At 41.1% G+C, this 26,429-nt stretch overlaps 4 protein-coding genes across 5 annotated transcripts in view; 2 read left to right on the top strand and 2 right to left on the bottom strand.

Annotated features, from left to right (window-relative positions):
• Positions 1 to 5,085, top strand: part of si:ch73-335l21.1 (insulin receptor substrate 1-B) — a 50,723-nt gene extending 45,638 nt beyond the window's left edge. Inside the window, exon 4 of the mRNA XM_044341029.1 lies at positions 1,816 to 5,085. Within this exon, the coding sequence (XP_044196964.1) occupies positions 1,816 to 1,823 (8 nt within the window). The 3' untranslated portion in view covers positions 1,824 to 5,085. The remainder of the gene's footprint in view (positions 1 to 1,815) is intronic.
• A 6,097-nt stretch (positions 5,086 to 11,182) lies between these two features.
• LOC122974535 lies at positions 11,183 to 15,510 on the bottom strand. Of its 2 annotated transcripts, XM_044342575.1 has the most exons (4): positions 15,319 to 15,510; positions 15,099 to 15,169; positions 13,292 to 14,213; positions 11,183 to 13,204 (listed from the first exon to the last, which is right to left on the bottom strand). In XM_044342575.1, the coding sequence occupies exons 1-4, from the start codon at positions 15,345 to 15,347 to the stop codon at positions 11,251 to 11,253; spliced, it is 2,976 nt and encodes a 991-aa protein (XP_044198510.1). In that variant the 5' UTR covers positions 15,348 to 15,510; the 3' UTR covers positions 11,183 to 11,250. The 2 variants fall into 2 exon arrangements, with proteins under 2 accessions (XP_044198510.1, XP_044198509.1); XM_044342574.1 differs by having other exon boundaries at positions 11,183 to 14,213.
• Positions 15,511 to 15,877: 367 nt separating this feature from the next.
• si:ch73-335l21.4 (E3 ubiquitin-protein ligase-like) lies at positions 15,878 to 17,469 on the bottom strand. Its single transcript, XM_044341273.1, has 2 exons — positions 16,840 to 17,469; positions 15,878 to 16,265 (listed from the first exon to the last, which is right to left on the bottom strand). Exons 1-2 carry the CDS (start codon positions 17,321 to 17,323, stop codon positions 16,207 to 16,209), a joined length of 543 nt encoding a protein of 180 aa, XP_044197208.1. The 5' UTR covers positions 17,324 to 17,469; the 3' UTR covers positions 15,878 to 16,206.
• Positions 17,470 to 22,473: 5,004 nt separating this feature from the next.
• si:ch73-335l21.2 (RING finger domain-containing protein) lies at positions 22,474 to 24,101 on the top strand. Its single transcript, XM_044341724.1, has one exon. The coding sequence runs from the start codon at positions 23,068 to 23,070 to the stop codon at positions 23,716 to 23,718; it is 651 nt and encodes a 216-aa protein (XP_044197659.1). The 5' UTR covers positions 22,474 to 23,067; the 3' UTR covers positions 23,719 to 24,101.
• Positions 24,102 to 26,429: the final 2,328 nt, after the last annotated feature.

Genomic DNA, 26,429 nt, shown 5'->3' with positions numbered 1-26,429 from the left:
ATGAGACAGCAGGGAACTCTCTCCGAGCCTGTTCTCTTCACTGGCTTTGTGCATTTGTTGTTTTGGCTGACGGCAGCGTGAGTGCCTTTAGTGTGAGTCATCGTCATCACTTAACAGAAAGTAACCGTGTTAAAAGGGCACGGACTAATAAATGTGTAGTAGCCACCTAGTATTCATTCTTTCACCGAAACATTTGTAACATACTTTTTCCCACTCGTAATACGTTATAATCAATGATATCCTGATCTGAATAGTTAGCACAAGACTGTCACTGATTTAAAGGGCCCCAACTTACTGTGTGATGACAGCAATTTTGCAGGTTCATTGCATATCGCACCGCGCGAGACGGGTTTAATAAAATCTTGGTCACAGTTTGTGTCAGTTTGTGTCATATCAGTTTTGAGGCATGTCACATTTTGCACAAAGACGCCCTCAGTCCGTGTATTCTGCAGCATTTCATGCCGTTTTCAAGTCAAGTCATGTCAATTTTATTTGGATAGCCTGATATGACAAATCATAAATTTGCCTCGAGGTGGCTTTACAGTCTGTACAGCAATATAACATCCTCTATCCTTAGACCCTTGTTTCAGAAAAGCGGGAAAACTCCCCCAAAAAACATCTTTAACGAGGAAAAAATGGAAGAAACCTCAAAAAGAGCAACAGAGGAGGGATCCCTCTTCCAGGATGGAATAGATGTTGTGTGTATAGAATAGACCAGATAGCAAAATTACAGAAATACAGCATGGAAAAACAGGATGACAAATTACACATGTGTACAAAGCAGTAGGCTGGTTTGTAGCGGCGTTCACATTATGAGAATTTGGTTTTAAATTTTGACGCAATGTCTTTGGTTGCCAGAGCTCTAATACACAATATTTTTTTCCTTACGAGATCGTCACTCTGTCAGATTAGACGATCAGAGAGTCATAAATTCTTGCCACGACTTGCCCAGAGAGACGTAGCATCCATCGCGTGTCGTCTTTCACAACTCCAGTGACGTACATAGGTGGGTGAGAAGGACCGCCCGCTCTAAAAACATCATTTCTGCGTCTAGAGGAGCGCTCTGTCAGCCTATAGGTGAACATCACAGAGCGTGTTTTAGAGAAAGGGGGGAAAACATTATGTCAGGACTGTGTCAGGGTCAGACTATTATCACGCTGATATCATGTAGAATAAATCGACCGTCGGTGTATTGTTCCGCTCGCTCCACTCTGGAGCAGAATTATCATCAAGTCTGCATTCCTGCTAATCCTATCAGCAGTGCGAAAACAAGGCCTTGAAAGACACGTATGTGTGTTGTAGGGACTCGACATTGTGAATCACCGCGGTAGTGACATTTTCCTCATGCTATAGGGCTGTACGTTGTGTTGTGAGGCACTGAAATTGCCAGAAAAAGCTGTGAGCAGAGATCCTAAAAAAACATGTTTTTGGGATGTCTCTTCTCTCTTGTGCCGACACACACACACACACACACACACGCACACACACTTGACTTTGTGCCTGCAGCAGTAGGTATCCTTACTTTCTCCTTCTGCGCTGTTCCTTTTATCACTGTCTTCCTGTCTGAATCTGGGAGTCTTTTTCCAGCCTGTTTGGCCGTATTGTGTATTGCTTTTGTTCGTTTTAGGGTCACTATGTTCCCGAGCCGATAAGCAGACACTGATATCTTACATTAAATATTATAATTAACCTGATAAGCAAGCGACACTGTATATACATGTCATAACATTTATTTCTTCTTCATATCTTCATATCTGAGTTATTGTTTATGCTGCATCTAACCAAACCACTTCCTCTTTCTCTCTTTTCTTCCAGAGTGCTGATGTCAGTGCATCGTCCTTGGGGAAACAATCTGGTACCACTCAGAGAGCTTCAAAGCTTTGCCTGTTCGTCCTGTGACAACCAATCATGTTGGGAGAGCAGCTGGATAGGACACGCCCCACCCCCACCGCCTCCCCCCCCCCCCCCACCCCCACCCGAAGCCCCGAAGCACTTTGACAGAAACTTGATGGAGAAAGTTGTTTTTTCTTTTTTGTTTCATCTTGTTGGTTGTGAAAACTAACAGGGATGTGTGCCAAATGACATTCTTGAAAAGCTATTTGCTGCTCTCATTCCCTGAGTGAAAGCCAATCAGAGAAGGGTACAAAAAAATAAAAAAAGAAGAGAAAAAGAGAAACACTCAAATCATAAAGAATACAATGGTGGCTGAGTATTTAGTGTATGAAAAAGAAAATATATAGAACTATATACCTGCTCAAAAAGTGCCTCATTTTCAGATTGTAGCCATCTTCAACTTAGCCTCGACTAAATGAAGCTTTGGGTTTTGTTTTTTTTTTCTTTCTTGATTTGATGTAGTTACAAAAATGGCAGCAGAAAATATAAGTGGATAGCACTGGTGTGAGCTTTTGCCGCGTTCACGTTGTATGGATGGCATAGCAAACGGAAATATTGCCGTGTGTAATGTTTACGACGTACAAACATCCAGCTCAGATTACAGAGCTGGTCATGTGAGGGTTAAAAATACTGTTCATGGTCAATATACGACTATATCCATTAAATTTGGGCTCAATTATGACTTTTGGGGCGTCCATATTGGTTTTGGATATTTTGGAGCATTCAGAAAAATCAGAATTTCCCCGTCACAATTATTACTCGGATGTTGACGTGAACAGTATTTTTAAGTCGTAATCTGGTAATCTCAATAAATCCGATATGACATGTACGCGGCATTTCTGCTAACATTAATAATGATAATGGTACTAGCAATCTGCTGGCCTTCCTGTCTACTGTGAGAAATATAAGCATAGCTGCTGTTAGCTTTCTGCTCATTATAACTTACGCCGCATCTTTTCTGTCAGTCCCCCCCCTCCCCCTTTCCCCCTTTTTTCTCCTTCTCTTAACTTTTTTCCACCACCGTTTAATAGAGCCATACACCGAAAGTATTAAACACACAGGCTTGAAACTAAAGGCACTTGTAGCAGGGGATACAGCTTAGCTTGCCTACTAGCTAAAACCAGCTAGGTCAGATTAACATATTAGCATTGCGCCAGGGCGTAAATTCACCATCCTGCTGACTACAGCTTAGGGTGAGACCCCTGATATAGAGCCAAGCAATCCCATTAGTGCTATTAGCTCCAGACACTTGTGTCTCACGTAATCCCCCTTCATCTCAGGCTGCTAAATAACATACGGTACACACAGATGTGGATAGAGACCCTATCAATAGCCATACTAATGCTAGCTTTGTGGCGGTCAGCACACTGCTTTTAGCAGAGGAAAGGGGGTCAGGTCTTATTTCAATTCAGTCAGGATTAAATAATTAATGAAAATGCTAATTTGCTATCAGTTATTTTATATATTAAGGTACAAAACATTTTAAGAAGACAGTTTTTACACTTTTTCATTTTAAAACTGGTTGAGTTGAAAGTGCTTTGCCCCCTAATCCTCATTTAGGACTGTCTGTTTCCGTCTCTGTATCTCCTCCCTCCTCTCTGTCTATAGGCTCTTATTTTAATCTCCGCTATGCATCAGCACTTAAGTGCCTGTCTGTCCTATTTGTCTGTCTGTCTCTCTGCCCCCTTCTTAGCAGCTAGCACTAATAGGGCTGTCCTAGCAGAATATATCAAGTCTATTTTTGTGTCTATTTTTGTCTCTTTTTGGCTGTACAGTTCTCATAAAATAATGTGTTTATGTTTGTTCGGTGTGATGATGAGCTATCAGATGACTTGACTGACAGCCGCGGCCCTAATCGGAGGAGTTTTGGACTGTTTCACTTTGCCGGTAATGGAGGACTCACAGTGATGGTCACAGGGCCGTCAGTGCCAAAACGCAACTACAACACCAACAACAACAACAACAAAAAAGACTACGCTGTTCTCCTCTCCGACAGCACCTCAAGAAGCAACCTTCAGCTCTCAAAGTCTGGACATATTGCTTTGTTTTGTTTTAAACTGTAACCTTTTATGTTCCCCCGTTGTTTTCTTTTTGCAGCGGGGGGAAGAACTGTGACATATCTTGCCTCGCAGTCTGCTTATGTGACACTCGTGAGATAAAGGTCATTGTGAGGACTTGCGTACGCTTTAACCTTGAATTTGTCTATGACTTTGATCGGTGGATTAAAAAGAAATGCATGAGGAGAAAGAAAAGGCCACACCATACCACACCACACACGAAAAAAAAAAAAAAAAACACAAGACAAAAAAGAAACCTAAAATCTCAATACATGTGTATCTGCATAGTTACAAATTGTACTCATGTGTTTGTCTGCTTGTCTGGGAAGTTCATGAACTTTCTCATTCTGGTCACATGACCGTCGGGGGCTGAGAGCATAACAATGCAGCTTTATTACAAGCAGAATGGGATCTGTGGTTGGAATTGCCCCAAATAATGGTGACTAAAGTGGGAAGGGGGGGTGGGGGGGTGGTGAATGAAAAAAAAACAACAATTGGATTCAAACCAGATTCAACACATAAATCCAAGATCTTTGCTTTCATGCAGCCTCGCAGGCAAACACATGATGATTGAAATGTTTGTAATGTATTTTTGGGGATGATCTCTTGTTGTAAAGGACTCATCAGTTCTCAGCCAAAACACAAATGCTCGAAGGTACTTGTAGTTTAGAAAGCGCACAATCCTGGCTAGCAGACATTATTATCCTGCCATTTAGAATGAACCACGTTTTTTTTAATTTTATTTTATTTTTATTTTATCAAACTGCCTGCAGTCTGGAAAGTTCTTGGTTTTTGGTGGCCCGTGGCGATCCTGTTCACAAAGGACAAGAGCGTGATGGTCACCGCCACATATCGAGTTCCTTCAGGACGGTTCAGGCAAACAGGGTTCAACAGTTTAAGTGGCTGTATGATTTCATTCATGCGTTGTTAATGAGTTTAGAAATGTTCATAAAATGGGCAGGAAAGTGCTGCTGCTGTTCTAAATTGTTTTTATCTCTTCCTCCTGTTCCCTTAAGGGATGGTACTGAATGGGAATATTGTGAGATTTGCCATTGATGTAGAAAGTTTTACTTCTGTTGCTTGAGAAAAAAAAAAAAATCTGACTAAAAGGAGAAAAAAAAAAAGTCAAACAACAGACGGACTTGTGGTTTCTTTTGTTTCTGAGAATGACTGCTTTTCTTTTGAGTGATGTAATGGGGATAATTGGGATGAATGTGTTAAAAGGCGACAAGCGGCTTGAGACAGAAAGACAGCAGAAGCTACTGATCTGGTTCGTGAGAGAGGAGCGGAAGACGATTTACAGGCTGAGGCGAGGGTGAACATCTGCTCGAAATGCCACAGACACTGGTGGGCTCATGCCCTTCACACGCTCGCTCATAGAGGCTGCGACCACAACGCAGATGTCACACTGTAATGTGGAAAAGAAAATAGCCTGATTGTTACCCTCAAAGCTTTTTTTTTTTTTTTTTGCCGTGTTAGTCACATTCACCACTCCCCATTGATAAGATCATTTGCACTCAAGGTTGGCAGGTTGCCTGCGGAGTTAATCACTTGTCTTACCGGTAATTTGACCAACATGGTGTTTGCTTGGTGAGCTCAAAGACCTCCCTCTCTGTCGTATTTGATACTGCCCTCTCACTCAGCACTCACTTTAATTAAATAAGCCTCTTTTTTTGGCATGATAAATATATGCTTCTCCCTCTTCTTTATTGTTAACATGTATGGGATCTTGTATCATCTTCGTCACTGGCTCATCCGCAGATGGCCAAGTAACTCAACCCCAGCCGGGTGTGATTGTGCGCTGACTGAGGCGCCGCAAGAATTAATAGAAATGAGAACACACACACACACACACAGTCTGAACCCGCACCTGCGCATGCTCTCACTTCCCTTACTGTGTAAAAAAATAAGGTTAGTGTGCACAATAAAAAGCCAGCCAGCACCTGTACGAGAGAAGAAGAGACCTCACACCCATGCCTGAAGGGCTACTGAAACCTACACTGTCTGACCTTGTTAGTTATTTGCACGGCTCGTGTTCGCTCAACTTTTGTTGACTTACATCTTAAACTAAGTGTGTCCCGGGAGGATACAAACCCTACTTCTGATTTGTTCGTTCGCTGGTTTCTGCAGATATGATGAACTTGACTCAGTGGCTGAATCATTATTACCTGGAATGTTCCTCATCATATAATTTTCTCAAGAAAGTCAGGGAGGCATGAATGTGTGAACTGATTGTGAAAAGGTAAACCCTTGTCCCTGTGATGCACCCTTAAGCAATGAAAAGCTCTAAATCCTCAACAGTCACAGTCACTGAGACTAATCATTGCTTCTTTGGTTGATGTGAGAAGGTAAAGAAGATAAAGTCAGGAAACTCAAATCTGACCCACATTCTGTGTGGACAAAGAGCAAGACGGAAATGCAGAGCCGTATCAGCGCTGTTCTCGGATAAGGAGAGAATGGAGGGGCAGAGGCGGGCGAATGGGCACAGCTGCCATCTGGTTGTCGTGGCGACAGGCAGCGACAATGCTTGCCTCCGCTGTGGTGGTAACATCTCCGGTCAAGAAAAGAGAGAGAGAGGGGGAGAGCGAGAGAGAGAGAAGAGGAGGAGGAGGAGGAGGAGGAGGGGTACTGGATGGGAGCCAAAGCAAGAGGACACAGAGTTCATACGAGAGAGGTGCTCTGGATAGAGGCCAACAGGTGGACCTGTTGTGTCTGAGCGGGCGGGTGTGTCATCTCCTCATTATGTGTGTGTGTGTGTGTTTGTGTCTAGGCCTATATGATACTGCATCTTTGGATCCAAGCTCAGTATCATGTGGACACCAATGAAACACGGGTACATTAACAAACACATACGCACTTATTTGTGCAGTCTCTTGCGCTTTAATCAAATACTAAAACTTCAGCAGATAATTAATTGACCAGCTTGTGATCTTCATCAGCAGGTTGGAGTTTGCCTAACTGTCAGTTTTCAAGCCAACATGGATGAGAAGTCCTTAAAGTAGTCAGGAAAAAAAAAAGAACTTTGATAATCTTCAACTTCACAAGTGAGAACTCTTAACCTGCTGATGAAGTTCATGCAATATGATCAAAAGCTCCACTAACTGTTGAAATTTCCAAGCTCAAGATTAATTGATGAACTGAGAGGTGTTGATTCAACACAGTGAGAATCTCTGACACCGCAGTTTGTGAGGATGTATATTTAAATATGTTTTGCATTATCTCCCCTCCCCCTAATCTACTTTACATATTATACAGATGGTCGACACCCAGCCTGGGGTCGTGACCTCTCAAGGGTTTGCTAGATGATTACACAGATAAACAAAATTATTGAGTTTTCTTAAAACGATGCATTTTTCTTATGAAATACTTGATACTTTCAACTTTTCACGCCTCTAAAAAGCCTTAAAATGAAGCCATCTGAGAAGGGGGGGAAAAAATCACTCTTTGAACCGCTGTGCATATATCACATTTGTTACTGCTCCCCTGCTCTTTTTCCTAGACTGTTGCACAATTCAACGTTGGGAGCCAGACAGTCCTACAATATTATGCAACAGTTCCACAGACTGTGGCCCCAAAATTGATCAGATTGAACATTGCGAATGGCCTGCACATGTACTGTAACATCCACTGCAGAATACTATACTTACTGTGACAGTTATTGGAGTTAAAGTGCGTTGTATTGATGATGCAGTGATGGAAAACATGCAACTGGTTTCATAAAAACACCCTAGTTTCAAATCTGCTGAGACCAGTAAAAACACGCCTTAAATCTGTGAGAAGCACTGGTACAAAGGAGTGGTATAAATCGCCCGTCATGTGTGTCTTGGCTTATTCCAGAGGGGTGAGAGTGCTATTTTTATGGTGTTTACATCAGCGGTCCCCAGCCTTACCAAGCATGTACTGCTGTGTGCTGGCAACAATACAGGAAGTCTTCCTGTCTTTATGACTTCCTCCACAGTGCAGACCACAGGAAGCTCGCTGGATGTAGGACACGGAAATAGCTTTTGCTCCCATAGCAGATGTGGGAATGTTAACATCGGCCCTTTTCCATGCTTCCATACTGCTTCCTTCCCAGCATTCACATATATTCAAGTAGAGGTTCGGTGTTGGAGAAATGGAAAGTCTATACAGTTAGCGAGATATCATTTTCCCCTTACAAGTAGTCACAATAAACCACATAAGTAATGTTACAGGTGTTTTAGCTTAAAGGTAAACCCGCTGTATGTTGACCGAGCTAATAAAGCCCTGGATTACAGTCTGTACACTGCAAGCTGCTTCTGCTAATCCTCCCAACTTTCCCTCTTTTTCACCCCCTCCCCACTCCTTCTATATAGGTTTTAGGGCAAAGTTAATCACAGTAGACTCAATAAAGTTAGTTTACACACACACACACACAGTCATGGTCAAACCGAGTGGATCTGATGGTTGGGCTGATCCGCTGCATGGCATGTGAGGTAATCTGATCCACAAATGCCACAGCCGACGCAACCGTTTTCTAATGTATTTCCAGCTCTCTTTCCTCACCGCCCCCTCTTTCACATAGTGTACTTAGCCAAACAAAAAGCCTTTCTCTGTCTTTCCCTCCCTCCCCTTTCCTCCCCCTCACTAACGCTCTCTCTCTCTCTCTCTGTCTCTCTCTCTCTCTCTCTCTCTCTCGCCTCATGAGAGAACGTTTGCCATGATTATGGATTTGTCTTTATTACAGGCTGCATACGAAATTAGCTCTGTCACTGAGTAGCTGCTGGCTGGATTGAGGAAAAGGGAGGTTGAAACTGTAAAAAAAAAAAAAAAAAAAAAAAGTGCCACATGGAGTGAGTGAGGGAAAGGGAGAATGGGAAGGAGGAGGGAGGGAGGTGAGGGCGTTTTGGGGGAGTGGTGGTGGTGAGGAGGGGTGGGGGGGGGGACTGTGAGGCCTCTGTGCTTTATTTTCCTTGAAAGCTCCCTGAAAACCGCAGACACATGGTACAGAATTCCCCTCACAGTATGAGGAGGAGGAGGAGGAGGAGGAGAAGGAGGGGGGGTGGGTATGGGGGGGGGGGCAGCTTGCAAGAGAACACCACACTGTCTGCGATAAACACACACACACACACACAGAGAGAGAGAGAGGGAATATTATAGATGAGTACACACACTTGGAAAGAAGAGAGTGTGTGAACTAGACACTCAGAAAGAGGCGACTTTGAAGGAGGCCGACACCTTCTTATGTTGGCCAGGACACTGAAACCTCAAAAACATCATATCACCTTAATACCTCTCAGCTCTATGGGAAAGTGGACAGTCCCACTTTCCACGGGTATTGCTCGGGTGGTGGTGGTGGTGGTGGTAGTGGGGGGGTGTTAATCCAATGTACAATGTGTTTAACTTTGACTGGCAGATCCCTCAAAACCCTCCCACCCTCTCCTCGCTTTGGGGCCCCTTCTAGCTGTGGACTCAGAGGACAAGCGTAGAAGTGGTATTTTAGGTGGCCAACTGGGAAAAGGTGAAGGGTCAGGTGGTGTGAATGGACCTGTTAGGAGCTGTGATCTGGGCTTAGCGTGGACCCAATGACCCTGAAATAGAGCGCATGGTTGCCTGACAGCTGTACGTTTGGGAAATCTCAAGAAAAGACAATAAATCTGCAATTTCTCTTGTCTTCTTCTACTTTTTTTTTTTTGTACATTTCTTTTGCTTAAAAGTTATGTAGTAACCCAACAGGACACCAAAGCACAAGAACTGCAACATCCAGCACTTAAGGCCACACATGTGATAATAAAATGGATGAGTAACGCCATCTAGTGGAAAATCTGGCACCTGCTCTTGCTGCAAATGCACAATCAGGTCACTATAGGTATGTCAATCCGTAGCCTCAAGTCAACTCAGTTAGTGTTGACGATGTAGATAAGCAAGCAGCTAAAATAATACCTTCATTACAGCTTCTTTTGTGGCTGAAATCAATGAGAACAAAACCACATAATGACCTGTTTTCTCCTGATACTCTTTGTATACTCATTAATGGCTTGGCAGAGGTAGAAAAAGGCTTTCTCACAAAGGGTGAGATCAAGTTTTTCCGTCTCGTAGCGTGTTAACCCAGAGACCAGCATGCTCCAAAACCTCCTTGTAAGCTCAAAAGAGGAGATGGAAAATCTGTGTCAGCACACTGAATGGCCACCACACCACACTGCCTGCATGGGAATGAGGACACAAGGAATGGGAATACAATCAATTTATAAAAAGCCTCAAGTATGAATGACCTTCCTTCGTTTCTCCTCTTCATGCTTGACATTGCATTATGCAAATCATTTGCCAAATGAGGCAAAAGTTATGCTCAGAAAGTCACGTTTTGACCTCTGTGGTTTTTCCAGTGAGCATAAAGCTCGCTTTCTGTTTGTCCCAGGAGACGAGACAAGCTGAAGCCATCGTTTTTGACTTTTCACTTGGAGTCACAGTTAAAAGATGTCAGTAAAAAATGCTGACATGATTTACAGGAAATAGTATTTTCAGTTAATTCCTAGCATTTCTTGTACTCTGCAACATCAAACAACATAATGGAAATACCAAAAAGATGAGATAATCAAGGAAAATATCTGAAAGCCAATTCATTTATTTTCAAGACTACTTGGAGCTGATCAGCAATAACCAGGATGAACTTTACAGGCTTAAACGTATGATTTATGTCATTATTTCATTATCATTTTTGTCTAGAGTCCAAGGTGATGGCTTCAAGAATCATGTCTTATCCAATTAACAGTCCAAACCCCCAAACATACTTACTTTTCTATCATATAAGACCGAGAAAAGCAGAAGATTATCACACATGAGAAGCAGGAACCAGTAAATATGTTACTTTGGCTCGAAAAGTGACTCAGATTATTATTTGATTATCAAAATAATTATGGAGATTAGTTTTCTGTTCGTCTGTTATATTTAGTGGTTTAGTTTAGTAATAGTTTCATGGAGATGGACTCATACAATTCATTATGATATCCCTGCAATAAATATTTCTATTGTAATTTTTGAGGTTTTAATAGTGGTCTATTGTGTCCACCCCTTGTACATCTCACCAACCTCCTACTTAAACCAATTAACACAAAAACTTGTTTAAGTACATGTTGTTTTTGACACAGTTTGTTGTAAAAAGCCAAATTATCAGACTTTTCTTACACAGAAAAGGGTATTATTTACCACAATTACCTGCAGGTCTTAATTTTAGTCATTTTACTAAATTACCTTTTCTTGACCAAGAAAATCACAAATTCTTATCCAGCCTTTATTGGAAATGTTCTTCTTGCACATAATAATACAACACCTCTGTGTTTTCCTTTCATTTATCTGAACGGGACAGTTTCATCGACTTAAAGGAGATGTTCCCTGTAGAAATTCGTAGATAATCTAGTTCTAACAGATCTTCATCGAGTGCCTGACTTCCTGTAGAAGCAGTTGACAAAATATCAGACAGATCAAAAGCTGCACTTCCACTTCCCTCAGTATCCAGGAATAAATTAGATGTTTTCACTTCACTGTCAACTTTTTTTCGAACACCTAACTTGCTTTCCTCAACACTGCTGAAATCTTCTACCTCACCTTCAGCAGGTGCTTTGGTGTTTTCCCTGCTATGCACAGAACCCTCAGAGTTCGTCTGATCTTTTTCTGCCATGGATTCATCAACCGCCCACAGTCTGTCATCGCTTAATGTACCTCCTTTTTGCTTGGTTGCAGCTGTAGTGTATGGAAAAAAGTCCTTATCAGCTGCTGTGATAGGCGTCTGCGTTGTAGCTCTGACACCGCTGAATGAAGCGCTTCCAAGAATATCAGCATATGTGACAGCTTTGACCCTGGCAGGCCGCTTGGGCAGCCTGACTATAGCTACATATCCAGTGTCGTTGGTCAGAGATGTAGAGTTGTTCGGCTTTTTGCCATTGGTGTGTTTTCCCTTCACACGTTTGCCTCTCACAGTGCTGCTGGTTGAACTGTTGAGGAGGCTCGTCTTTATTGCAACAGGTTTCATAGGGTCCCCTGCTGATCTGAGATAATCTGAGGAGACTCTGGGTGTTGGATTTTGCTCTGTCTGGTGGTTCCACTGTGGTTTGTTATGTGCATTTCCAATTCGGTTTTGAATGGACTGAAATCCCTGAAAAGTATAGATTTTGTGGTTTTTCTTGTATTTGTCAGGCGTAAATCTGGGGGCTGATTCAGTGCTTCCTGATGTCTTTAGAAGTGGTTTAAGGTCTTCCCCGCTGAGCTCATTTCCTCTGTGTGTAGCTGTCACATCGCTTTCAACTGTTTGATTGTGCCATCTGTGAATCCTGCTGCGTTGCCACATCTGTGCATTGCTAAGCTTAAAATCTTCAAAACCCGGAAGAACTGCAGACTTGTCTGATTCTCTGACTGAAGGTTTGGCACCCTCTACCTGATTAAAAGTGGTAGTGCTAAGTGGTCGAGTGCCAAATCCTTTCAGACCATATACCCTTTTGTAGCCTCTGAATGGTCTGCGATGTGGGTTGCTATCCATACCAGCATTGCTCTCAGGCACCAGAGGCCAGACTTCACTGAATCCTGATGTGAACAGTGTTGGTGTCGAAACAGTTGTTGTTTGGAGAACATCCAACCTGCTTGGAGAAGGTGAGGTGTTTCCAGGCCCAGAAAACTCTGTGGTTGTCCTCTCGGTTTTTGCTGGATTTGGTGTTGTAGTCATGCTGGATATTCTTCTTCTCTGGCCAAAGCTATATTTCTGTGACAAAGAGGGATATATATTTGTAATTTTAACTGTATAGTCCTTTCCTTTATCAAAGCTGTATCGTTGAGAGTCAGCTTTTCCATCAGTGCCGCTGCTGGAGAGAATCTTTTTATCTATCTTTTTAAACCCTCTGAAACCATAGATGCTTTTTGTGGATCGTCCAGGTTTGTAACCATGTGCAGACCCTCGGGCGCTCATATTAACCAAGCTGCTTACTACAGATTTCTCGCTGCCAGTGGCGTAGTTATCCTGGAAATCTTCAAGAGGCACAGGGACAAAACTTTCCATGGTCAATGGTCCATGAGCAGGAGTTTGAGCTGTGGTGTGCAGCGGCAAATAAATGCTAGAGATGGGTTGATATTTGGTAAAACTATCTGTCTGACCACCATACTGGGCGACTTTGGTGTTGGTGTTATCAGAGAAGTGCTGTTCTTCCTTATTTGGATCTTTCCTGTGTGATTGCTGTTTAAAATTTGAAGGAAGCCTGCTGTAAACTCTTACATCCCTTTGAGTATTTGATGTTGCGGAAGAACTGATCAGTCCACTTGCAGTTTCTTCCGTGACTGTATTAACTGTCTCACGTCCAACAATGGAGGCCTGGGAGTCCTTGAAGAGATATGACTGAACCTTTTTGTGTCTTGGTGTCTCACTGCTACTTACAAAGTACAAACCCTGGGAGAAATCTGTGACAGATGATGGCAGTTTTTCTGGGCTAGGGTTGCGTTTAATAACAGGGGTGTCTAAGCTTTTGCTGACTGATGGTGCACGAGGGGCAGTTTGAGTTGCAAAGCTGTGAAATTTGCTTGATTGAATGCCACCACTCCAAGCTCCGGCCACAGCACGCTCATTTGTCTCTTTATAGCCACCGTAATGCCCTCTTGAAGTTGGCAGTGAACCACTCCGATATCTACCAGTCTGGGATGAAAAAAGAGAAGATTCAGAGGACTGCCAAACAGTTTTATCTTCACCAGCCGCCCTTGGGGAGTCACTTCTGATGACTTTTCCTTCATCATAGGACTTCTGAGCATCTTTGGGGTCCCAACTCTGCAGAAGACTAGAGCGCTGATGAAAGGGGCCAGCAGCTTCTATGTGAGCTGATTTTCGGATTATAGCTGGGGATAAATGATAAGGACTTCCAGTTTGGACTACTTTATGAGAGAGGGGGTGGTAGTTTACTCTGGAGCTTTGCCCTCTGTGCTGAGAGTGACTAGTGAAAATGCTGCTTGCTGGCCTTACATCTCCTGTGTTATGACCTCTCTGCAATCCAGTTATTCTTGCTTGGGACTGTTTGTTGTGTGGGAGGTTTCGATTGTAACTGAAGCTACTTTCGGTAAGCAGCAGAGGTTTTGATTGATGGTCAATGATTGACAAAGGCCCTTTATCGGAAAGTTTCCAGCTTGTCCCAGTTTCACTTTTAGATGCAGTTGGAAGTCCAGTTTCTGTTGACAGCAGACCAGTAGAGAGGAGATTATTCTGGCTGTATGGAGTATACAGCGATCTCAGGGTGATGTGCTTCACTCCATTTTCCACTTGGACTGTTATGGGACTGACTAAAAGTGGAAAAGAATAAGAAATAATGTTGTTGTTTTTTTAATACGGTTAAACTGACAATAATTCAGTGTTGGCTATTATGAAGATTTCTGCTTCCCAAGGACTCATAACACTGTTGAATACTGCCTTTTAATAATATGTTCTATATTACCTGATGAAGAGCCAATCTGGGCTTGAAACATTGTAGTTTTTCTTTATTATGTTAGTAGGGAAAGTACAAGTGATGAGAGGCCTTGAGAATCAAAAAATCACCTATTAATTGTTATGACTCAGCACCTGAACAAGAAAGGTAGGTGTGTGTGTGTCATTACTATTATAAAAACTATCAATAGAAAAAGCCCAAAGTCCAACTTGAATTAATAATTGATGATAGTAATAACAATACATTTTATTTAGAGCATTCTCTACACAGAAGAAGAAAAAAAATCTATAGGTAAAAGACACGAAAAGCACGATAACACACTGAAAATACATTAAGTAGCAGTAACATTAAATCTAACATTAAAAACAGCTCTAAAAAAAGTGAGTTTTGAGTAGTTTTTTGAATGTGAGTCAGTTGGTGCATTCAGAAATGTGTTTTGGAAGATAATTAATGAAATGGCCTTATATTTAGTACCACACTTTGATAATATGTCATTTTATGCCCCTGGAATTACTATGACTAAAGCCTAATCCTAGTTTGCTCTGTTTAAGACATGCCAAACAAAACTTATACTGTTATTGTTAAAACAATCCACTGCAGCTTTATTGAAACTATATCAATCTCCATCTAAGCCAACACATTCCTCATGATATTTTTTAGAGGGCCATTAAGATAAGCATTGGTTGACTGGAAATGCACACGCTGCGGTATTGGCCTGACAGATACCGGCCTGTTTACTCACCTCTTGTAGCATCTGAACTCATGATAAATGACATGACAGCTGCACAGACCAGCACAAGGACAGAGAGGAGTCTGCAGAGAGAGAGGTAAAAAAAAAAAAAAAAACACTTGCAGGAGTTTTGTTGCAACTTGTGGAAACTGTCAGTCAAAAATAATCTCCAAACTGTTTCTTGTTTTATGATTACGTGAGCAGAAAGATAGGAAGATACTCTGATATTTACCTCGAGCAGAAAGGAAAAGTGTCTAACATGATGGACAGCTTCCTCCTTGGTTTGTATGAATGACTTTTACAATAAGCTGCAGCAGTGTTGTCAATCCATGTGTTTCACTTGTCAAACAAATGAGTCATGTAGGGGCTGTAACGCTCTGCTGCAGGTTGTGAGTCTGATTGGAGGCAATGCTGTTCACCTGGCCTTGGGTAACCCACTTCCTGAAACTGTCAGTGAAGAGTAGTTTTTTTGGGGGGGGGGGGGGAGTTAGACTGTTTCATGTACAACACTTTATCATTTCTTCACATTTTTGTTTTCTATTCCCTGAGTCTTGTGTGTTTATCTTCAACCATGTGCATTTTTCCCCAATACAAGGATACCTTCCTCCTCCTCCTTGAATTTCACTTTGTAAAGTCAGCTTTTATTTAGGCCTTAACTTCATGCAATGTGTTTGAACCGCACTTTTGTGCACATGCACACAGGTCATAGCTAAACCAGTGTATTTCATTTTATAATATGCACACTGATCCAGTCATCCAAAATGCAGCATGCAGTCAAAGAAAGATTCAAATCCAGTTAAAACCAGAATGGTTTTTATTTTCCTTAAATATGTAACAAATACATAAAAAAATAAATACATTTATGAAACAAATAAATATCACATGCATAAGTGCATCACTAGGCCTAAAATGGTCCACTTTGGAAACTCATAAACTTCACATTTTTTCTTATTTGCTGAAACAGCTACATTATATTGGTCACTGCTTAAACACAGAATCAGAAAGCAGATTTCAATCATTTTGTTGGTGAATCTCACCAGCATCATCATCACCCGTCCATTCAGCAAATTGAAATATATACAGTATCATATTATCCAGGGCATCTGAAGTTGTGGACTCTTTAAAACATGTAGCAGGACATCATGGCGAAGTTCTTTAAGTCATCATTGCTCAAAAATTCTGTTGAAGGAAAAGAAGACACATTAGAAACATGACAATAATAAATAAAACAATTATTATGATCTATATTTAGTTTATCATAGAGAAGTTAAAATTACATATTAAGGCTTGTTCTTTTCAGCTCAAGGCTGTTTGTTAGAAATAAATTCTGGGAATAAGACAGAAATTTGCAAGATAATGTACATGATGGATGGCTTTATGAGATGTGGGTTTACAATATAAACCTGAAACTACCACTTTTGGTCTAGTCTGACAATTTTACAGCTTCAAAGATGATCAAAAGCCTAAATCAGCGGTTCTCAAAGTGGGGTCCGGGGACCCCCAGGGGTCCTTGAGGGTGAATAATTTATTTTAACTATAATTGCATCCATAAGTAACACAATAACAGACTGGATGACTGTTTTGGTCATGTGTCTCACACTTTCTAAAAGCAAATTATCTTATCTTAACAAATGGGGGTCCATAGTCTAACCATGAGAACCACTAAATTAAGTCCACTGTCCACAAAAACATGACAACTTGTAAAACTTGTTATGAACTACGTTTCATGAACCACAGCCGTCTCTATACTCACTTTCTCCGCCTCTCTTTCGTGACGTCTTCCCGTTTATCTTTCGCCAAACTTTCGACCAAAACCGCCGGTGCCTCCCACCACTGGATCCCGAGGAGGAGTCGCTCTCCTCGGCGTCAGTCTCGGCGAGCGTCGCCTCCTCGCCGTCGTCACAGCCGTCTTGAACTTGACCGTCCTTCTCCTCTTCCTCTGGGTCGTCCTCCTCTTGCCCGAGGACCCCCGCTGCCAGTAGCCGCTCCAGGACATGCTCGTCCACCTTGAGATCCGCTCTCACCTTCCCCTCGCCGGATATGGGGGTGGTGTGTCGGCACAGCGGGCACACGATGAGTCTGTCGGCTCCCAGACGCGCCTCCTCGGGTCCGTGGGGTCGTGAAAGGGCCAGCAGGCAGCTCTCACAGAAGCTGTGTTTGCAGTGGAGCTCCCGGGGACACCGCAGACCTGCGTTGTAGGTCTGGTAACAAATTCCACAGTCAAGCTCTGAATACATCTTGCTTTCTGATCTGCTGGTCTCGCGGATTTACCTCCAAGTGTGAATGAGAGAAAGAGGTGACCTCACACTACTTTATATCTAGTGGGGAAGTGTGTGGGAGGAGGGACTTGTCAGACACACACAGGCCTAGTATAAGTTTGTGCCAAACAAATGTTATGAGTCACCAAGCTCGTATCCATGGAACCAGAGGACTGTGACGTGTAACTTCACACACCTCCGCATGTTTATTCCCAACAGTTGGAGTTAAAAACATACAGTGTTGATTTAATTTAAATTGTCCTTCCCACTCAGTTATACAGTGAGTCACCCTGTTTGTACAAAACAGTGTTAGAAGCCAAACCATTCAATGGATTGGTCACTAAAAGTTGGATTGAAAGGATCCACCTTGGCTCAAAGTGTTTATTTTTTTGCTAAAAGTTCAGTGAAAATGCCTTGTCCTCAATTGGTAAAAGGTTGATTTTTGGGGTCAGTGGTTACGGTAAGTCTCCAGGAAATGAATGTAAGTCTATTTAATATCCTCAAAAGTGACCAAGGCCAACATGTGTATGTGTATGTGTATGTGTATGTGTATGTGTATGTGTGTGTGTGTGTGTGTGTGTGTGTGTGTGTGTGTGGGTGTGTGTGATGTGACGTAATGTCCTCCTGCTCCGTGGTATTCCCCAAAGAGTTCACCTCCTATCAGTTGTCCCAGCCGGAGCTCCCTAAATGGTGATTTCCGTAAAAGTCTTGGCCAACAATCGCAAGCTCTCAGAGTTGAGTGTGTGTGTGTGTGTGTGTGTGTGTGTGTGTGTGTGTGTGTGTGCTCATACACATTTTATTGTCTTTAGTTTAATATTTTACAGACTTTCATACTTTTGCCCCTGGTGTTGTAGTTACTGTAAGGTTGCTTAGTCACAAAAACACAATCATGTTCTACATCACTGACTGTAAAAGAAAACGTGTCTGTTCCAGTGAAACCTTTACAAATATATCCATCAGCGTCTGTGACTTTCCCAAATATGATTTATGTTTACCACAGGGTGACACACCCACAAACGACAACACAAAGGCCAAACAGGTCTCTGCCGAGAATAGCTGACAGTTATATGCCAAAAACACTCCCTATGAACTCCCAACTTTTTATGTTTTCCAACAGCCTAAATGTGCATTTCAGACATTATATTGCTGGTAGTAATAAGTAACATGTTATCTATTAGGATTATGGTAAAAAGTTTTTAGATTATGTTCACTAATAATGGTTGATGATTAGAAATTATAAAACTTGTAAAAGTTGTTTATTTTATTTTATATAGAAAAAAATGTACAGTTTGCTACACGGGTGACCGGTGCAAATGTTCTAATGTGAAAACAGACAGTATTCTATTTAAACAATATAATCATTTTACTATGACAGATGATTTGTAAGATTGTAAACATTGCATAGAAATGTTCAGCAGCAATTAAATGTCAGATTTATGAAACTAAGCTAAATGCCCAGAAAAGGTACTAAATGTTTCTGTGTTGAAGGGGAACATACATTAAATCAAAGCTATGCATTCATAAGTACAGTTAAGAGAAAAATGACCCTCAAGGGCATCAATAATATCAGCAATAACCTTTTTAATCCACTTACATGTTGTGTACGAACTGTATTTAGAAATCTAGTCAAATCTAGTCACTATGGACCAGTCTCTGACTCTGGATCCACTTATCAAGTGTCTGATTCACTCTTGTTTTTTCCAGCTCAGAAACATTGCAAAACTTAGGCCCCATTGTGTCTAAAGCGGAGACAGAAATGTTAATTCATGCTTTTATATCGTCCCGTCTCGACTACTGTAACTCCTTTTCACCCACCTCAGCAAAACATCCCTGGATCATTTACAAGTGGTCCAAAATGCCCCTGCTAAACTCTTTGCCAGGTCCTCCAAGAGGTCTCATGTGACACTGATTCTGATTGCTCTTCACTGGCTCCCCATCAAATTCAGAATCCAATTCAAGATTCTTGTGATCACCTATAAAGCTCTAAGTCTCTATGGTCTTCTGATCAGCAGGTCTCGCAGGTCTCTAAGGTCTAAGGGGGCAGACACCCTCTGTATTGATGAAGCTTATAGTTAGGGCCGACCAGTCTTGCCTAAGATCAGCCCTTAGTTATGCTGCTATAGGCCTAGACTGCCAGGGGACTTCCTGAGATCATCCCATCAGTAAGCAATCATGTACCACTTATGCATGTTATTATTTTGGCTTCTCCAGAGTTTTTCTGATTTGTCATCTCACAGGAAAATCCAGGATTTGAAATGTGGGGCTTGGCTTCCGGGATTGGAGCAGGGATGGTGGCGTGATCTTGCCCGGACACTTTCTCTGACTATTATTGCCATTGTTCTCATTAGTCATATCTCTATTATTATTATTATCGCTGTTATTGTTATCATTGTTGTTGTTATGCTTCTCTGTGTGTCTCTCTCTCAACCCAACCATTCAAACCAGATGGCCACCCACTCAGAACCTGGTTCTGCTTGAGGTTTCTTCCCGTTAAAAGGGGAGTTTTTCCTCACCACTGTTGCCAAGTGCTAGCTCATGGGGGAATTGTTGGGTCTTTCTAAGTTTAAGAGTTCTTGACCTGCTTTGTGTGAAAAGTGCCCTTAGATAACTTTTGTTATGATTTAGTGCTTTATAAATAACATTGAATTGAAAAAAACTGAATCAGGGTTTGCTGGTTGTTCCTTGAACGAGGCGTAAAACCATGGGAGACTGTGTTTTTGAAGTTGTGGCTCCTAAACTTTGGACTCTCTCCCATTAGATTCAAGATCTGTGTACACCTTTAAAAAAACAGGTCAAGACCCATTTGTTCAAATTTGCCTTTGTGTAATTTTTCTATTTTCTATTCTGTTTTTGTGTGTGTGTGTGTGTGTGTGTTTTATGTCTGTGTGTATGTTTATGCTTTTTTCCCTCTGTGAAGCACTTTGGGACGTCTCTGCTCTTGAAATAAATAGAAATAAATAGATAAATAAAGTTATTTATTTACTTATTTGTCAGTTTTTTAAGGATTAGTTGCTTTTGTAGGTTCAGAGATTGTAAAACTTTCCCAACTTGTAAAAGGGTTTTGTTTTGTTTTTTTTTGTTTTTTTTTTACAGTTTCTGTGTATTCATGGTAGTACCTTCTTGCCACTGGAGGCTGAAAAATCATTTTTTCCCCCCAGATTGTTGGCTTTATTTAAATTTTGGAGTAGTTCAGACTAATCGCTTTAAGTGTTGCATTAATCTGTTTTGAATCAGGTAGTAAAAAGCAAACTCAAATGTGTTTTTAATCATTTTGTCGGACAGATAGCGTGTGTTCACATGTTATTTCACTGAAAAAATAGCAGATTGGCATCAAGGAAATCAGTCAACCTGCAACAATCATTGTACCATTGAATATGACTCATGTTACTTTATTTATCTGCCAATAATATGCTTGTTTGCGCTTCAGGAGAACGCTCCCCCTGCTCTTAAAACACATATTAACTGTTTTGTACCTGCAACTTTTTGACTTTTACTGTTTTCTTTCACTGTTTTAACATAAAAAAAATCCCTCTTTACTTGGAAAAATGTGCAGATGTTAATACAGGAACAATTCACACTTTGCTATTTCAAAACTCCTATATGCTGACTGTGAGGAAGCTTAATCGCATAATGTGCAAGTAAGAGAGTAGAGTAAGTCGAGATAAAGAAGCTCCAATCTGTCATTTTCTGTCTCGTGTGTCCTGGTTACCTTTACATCACCATGGGGTTTAATTACTGCTGTGCAAACCACAGAGATGCCTCATGGGGGGACTAGACAGAGAGACGAGGACGAGTAAAATCAGGTGAGACGGAGCGAAAAACAGGTTGCCAGCGAGCCAGCTCAGACACGTACAGAATATTAAGAAAGAAATTTGAGTGTTTCATGTGCACAGAAGAGGGAGGAGGAGGACGTTCTTCCCGGATGAGATCTGTACCAACATGAGAAGAAGTATATGGATTGTTTGAGGGAAAGTACCCGGGTCGGAGGTGGGCATCAAAGCATGCTCTGATCAAAGGGGTGTGTGTGGAGGGTAAGTGGATCTCTTATCTGCTTCTTAGTGTGTAATGATGGAGTGCTGCCAGGTTCTCTCCTCACTGACAAATGATGGCCTGCATGGATTCAAAAGGGCTCAGTTACTTACACAGCAACCATTTACTACTATTGTCAACATTTCTCTTTAATAGCAGGTTCGTCATTGCATGTGTTGTAATTTTGGAGTCAATTAAAACGTTTATTGTCGGTGCACAGTGTATTTTAACCCCTATTTTAGCTCTGATTGCACGAAATTGTGCATGAGTTCAGGTGATCTGTTGCCATGGACCAATACAAAAGAGACCCCATCTGCTAAGCAACAATCCCCCCCATGAGTGAACTCAGGTTGCCTCGTTTCTCGTCCCATGTGACAGCAATAAGGACAGCGCCAAAAAAAGCATCAGCAGTAAACCCAAAGCAAATCAAAAGCTTTGTTCGATAAATGAAGGTTTTTATACAGCGGACCAAAAATGTGGCTCGAGTGCCAAGAGAAAAGTGGATCATAACTGGATAATATCAGAAGAATTTACACCCAAACTGAACGTTTATTTGAATCACGCTGACACATTTTTATGGTGGCGAATTCCTTGGCTACCAAGATCAGCAGTTTGCATTTACTTCTTGGGCCTGAGGCTCGGTGTTAGTGTCATGCCCTTTCAATTGTCCCTTAGTGTTAAAGGGCCACTCCAACAAGTGTTTAGTTTAGTTTAGTTAAAGTTTTGTATTGCACAGTAGGCAGAATTACAAAACACAGATTCAAAAAAGAAGAAAAGAACAAAATGGAAGCAGCAGAGGCCAAAATATTATATGTCAAGCCTCCAAAGCACTAAATCCTACATTGCCCATTATGTAACTTTACAGTGTCTTTTGTTGGACCCTGGTTATCAGGGTTATTCTCTCTTTTTGACAGACTTTGGAGAGTAAACCGTTATTTTTAGCCTTTGAAACTGATTTCAAGTAGTACATTAAAACCATTTGTACTCTAAACACATAAAAGCTTATAAAACACTGGATTTATGTACTTTATTCATGCATTTATTGTGTTTGTCATTGTCATTGTATATATCACCTCTGATTTGATTTGTTAAGTGTTCAATAAAGTTAACAAAAATAAGGATTTAATAAAAAGAAAACAGACTGTCTTCACAAAGAAGAAATTGGTGGAGTCCCCCTAAAATTACACAAGCCTGAGTGGAGAAAAAATGGTGTGTAAACCCTTACACATGCACGTATACAGGGAGTATCATTTCAGTGACTTATTACATCCTTTTAACAGCCCTTCTGCTGCTTGTTTGTTTTCATTTCTTAACTTCCTGGATGTGCTTTGAGTGTGGGTCGTGCAGGCCAGCACTCACTACATGGAGCCCGGATGATTGGGGAAGATTTGGGAATGGTGGATGGTTGAGTGGTTAAATGGATGAATGAAATGAGTCATGGGCTGTGGAATCTGTTCATAAAACACAGAAAAAAAACCACACAAAAATGAAACACAGAAACATCCCTGGAGGAGCTGGAGTTTGATGCCACATATAGTGTTTTTCAAGCTGTGTACTTCAGAGCATGTAGGTAGTTGATCTTGTTTTTTCCTCTCTACAGATTATATCATCTTCTGATACAGAAAAAAAAATCATTGTGAAGTTTAATCCAGCCTTCCCTGTACCTCCAAACCAACACCCTCCTCATTTCCAGCATGATAGGGGATGCTGTCCCAGCCCCCCAGCAGGGGGGCCCAGCTGCTGCAGAACCCAGCCCCAGTACCACCCCAGGGGAACCCATGGATGTGGAATGTCCCATCTGCTACCAGGAGTACAACCAGTACAACAAATGTCCCCGGATGCTGGAGTGTCTCCATGTCTTCTGCACCGAGTGCCTCCAGAGGATCCAGCTATGCCCCTCTGAGCCCCCAGATGCCCGCAGCCCACCAGCCATCCCCTGCCCCCTCTGTCGCCACCTCACCCCTCTGGAGGCCGGGGATGCCCTCTCCTTACCCTGCAACTCCCACATCCTGGCCAGGCTGCCCCCCGTGGCCTTCCGCCTGCCCGTGGCCATGACGACTCGCCTGGCCACCGTCACCCAGAGGGTGGTGCTCTCCCTGGAGGGTGACAGCAGAGACACCCGCTTCATCATCCTGCCCACCGTTAGCCTCCGGGTACAGCAGATGCACCCGGAGAGGCCGTACGGCACAGCGCCAGGCCTGATGGGGGAAGAGGAAGTCATACAGCAGAGCAAGAAGACACTGTTCTGTGTGCAGCTGCTGGCTGTTATCTTCTGGGTGCTGTTTGTGATCACCTGTGTGGTCGGGGTGGTGTTTGGACCACATTTCTTAAACAGGAAATTTTAATTTATCTCCATGTCTTCATAGCAGATATAGATCTTGATCTAAAGTCATGATATGAAAGCACTGTAAATAGTATGAATCTGACACTGTATATAGTCTTACAGAAAAAATAAAACACAGAATGTTATTATATTATATTTCTATGAACATATATTTTCACTACTATGGTGGTTACTCACCTTGTAGTTACTTATTTACTAGAAAACAACCATTTACTGCACTGTATTGAGTTGCTCTTTCATTAATGATAGCTTGATGAAGAGTTCCCTCTAGTGGATTGATTAGAAATGAACTGAACTGATAACTAAATTAAAAAATTAAAAAAACAAACATACATATTCTTTCTTTTGTTGCTTAGGTTTGAGCTGTTACCCATCTTTCTCTTAGCATGCTTGGTAATGTTGTTGTACAGCTGCAGACTGTCCTGCCAATGAATAAATTCAATAAAGTAGTCTTACGCAACACTATTAGACTGTGTCAGGTGTGAGTATATATTTAGAAAGTGTGTAATTGTTTCATCTTTGTGGATACATTTGCCTTCTTTGTCTTGTTTGGAGCAGAAAACCGATCACAAATGTAAAAACATTTTTCATGAAACATGCTTCCACCCTTCTTCTTCTGTTAAAACGGCTGGATATTTATAGACTATTTCTATGATAAGGAATTTGATTTTCTTATCCAAGAAACTTTTTATTGGATAAGGAATTCAATTACCTCCAGAAGTCCTCGTTCAAAACAATGGTGTCTTATGTGGATAGCAGTTTTTGATGATGGTGACTCTGGCTGAAAGGGCGCAATAGGTCAAATTAAGTGATTTATTAGCTTTAATGATGGCATTTAATAGTGTAACGATGCAAAGCAATTGTAAGAGTTTTCTAATCTTATTCCTTCTGTGTGTATACTTTCTTTATTGGACTGTGTGGATCTTTCTTGTACTTTTTAATGTTGATGGATTAATATATTTAACCCTTTTCATGAGTTCAAGTGGCTCTGTTATCATACTGTTGAACTCAAGAATGGCCTGATAGGCTGAGATCCATAAAAACGTCCACCGGCAGACACAGGAGCAGCTGTTGCTTTGCTGTTATCAAAATAGGCATTTTACATCCCCCACTTAATCCCTGCACTTGTCACTTTGATATATTTCATCAAACTGGACATTTTACATTGCATTTCACCTCCACTCTTAAATAATTTATTTATTGCACATGTCAAATTTCATTTTTGCTCTTGACACCTTCATATATTTCATTTCTTTGTCCGTAGCAGAGTCCATATTTCTTTTGCACAGTCTACATATTATTTCACGCTTTATATCCCATTTCACGCTCAGTATTATTCTATTCTGTAAATAGATTTAAAACTTAATTTTGATATTATTTTGTTGTATTTCAATGTTTATTATTACCTCACTTTCGCTCTATTTTTATTCTTTATTCTTCTATGTGGCGTTTGTGGGAACAAACACAAAGACACATTCTTTGTATGCTTGCATAACTGGCTAATAAAATAGATTCAGATTCTGATAATCCTGTTAGGGGGCCTCCATTGACCCCATGTTTACAGAAATTTGGTTAAACACAATATGCAGTTAAACAAGACTGTAACAGTAATATTGATTTAGTGGTGCTACCTAAATCTGGGGCAGTTTTTACTCCATTATATTTATCTGAAAGTTGTACAGGCATTTAAAGCTCTTAATAAAGTTAGGTATGTTTTGTGAAATGTTGTTGTGTTTTCTGATTTGTTACTGTGTTTTCTAAAATGTTGTTGTGTTTTGCACCTCAGGGCCTCCGTAGCAGGCTTGTAATAGTGTTATTTTACTTTTTAAAAGTCAAATTTGAAGAGCAGGGTGTGACTTATTCTTTTTTTTAATCATTGATATTCTTTCTTATAATGATAGGATTATTCCACTGCTGCTTTTTATGTTCTCAAGTTTTAAAATTCTGTTTATTCATTCGTATATATTCCCATCCGAATCAACCAAAGCTGATTACAGAACATAGAAAACAGATACCCATCAAATCACATCAAATCCAGAATCACATTTATTTGTCAAGTAAGGCAACACAAGTTCATTTGTATAGCACATTACAACAACAAAGCAATTCAAAGTTCTTTACATGAAACATAAAAGGCATCAAGACAAAATGAAAAAAGACAATATGAGAAGATGTTTAAATACAATGAAAAATAGTTAAATAGAAAATAAGAATAAGCTAAAATTGAATAAGATCAATAAAACAAGAGAATAAAAGTTACAGTGCAGTGTAAGATACGAATCAGAAGTCTCAAATTTGATCTAATAAAAGGCAGCAGCAAACGGAAAAGTCTTCAGCAATGATTTAAACGAACTGAGAGTTGCAGCAGACCTCAGATTTTCTGGGAGTTTGTTCCAGATATGTGGAGCATAAAAACTGAACTCTGCTTCTCCATGTTTAGACTCTGGGGACAGAAAGCAGACCTGTCCCAGATGATCTGAGAGGTCTGGACAGTTCATAACGTAGCAGCAGATCAGAAATGTATTTTGGCCCTAAAACCATTCGGTGCTTTATAAACCAACAGCAGTATTTTAAAATCAATTCTTTGACAAGTAGCAAGTACAAGGAATGCAATGTGGTCCAGATGTCAACAGGAAAAGCAATAAATATGAACATTAGACAATAAACACAAATATAACACCGTAAGAAAGAGAGGGAGAGTCATTTACAAAG

The sequence above is a fragment of the Thunnus albacares genome, chromosome 22 (assembly GCF_914725855.1).
Source record: "Thunnus albacares chromosome 22, fThuAlb1.1, whole genome shotgun sequence".
In the NCBI taxonomy this organism is placed as follows: Eukaryota; Metazoa; Chordata; class Actinopteri; order Scombriformes; family Scombridae; genus Thunnus; species Thunnus albacares.
The sequence above is the reverse complement of the archived record's forward strand: the minus strand, read 5'-3'. Positions and strand labels throughout refer to the sequence as shown.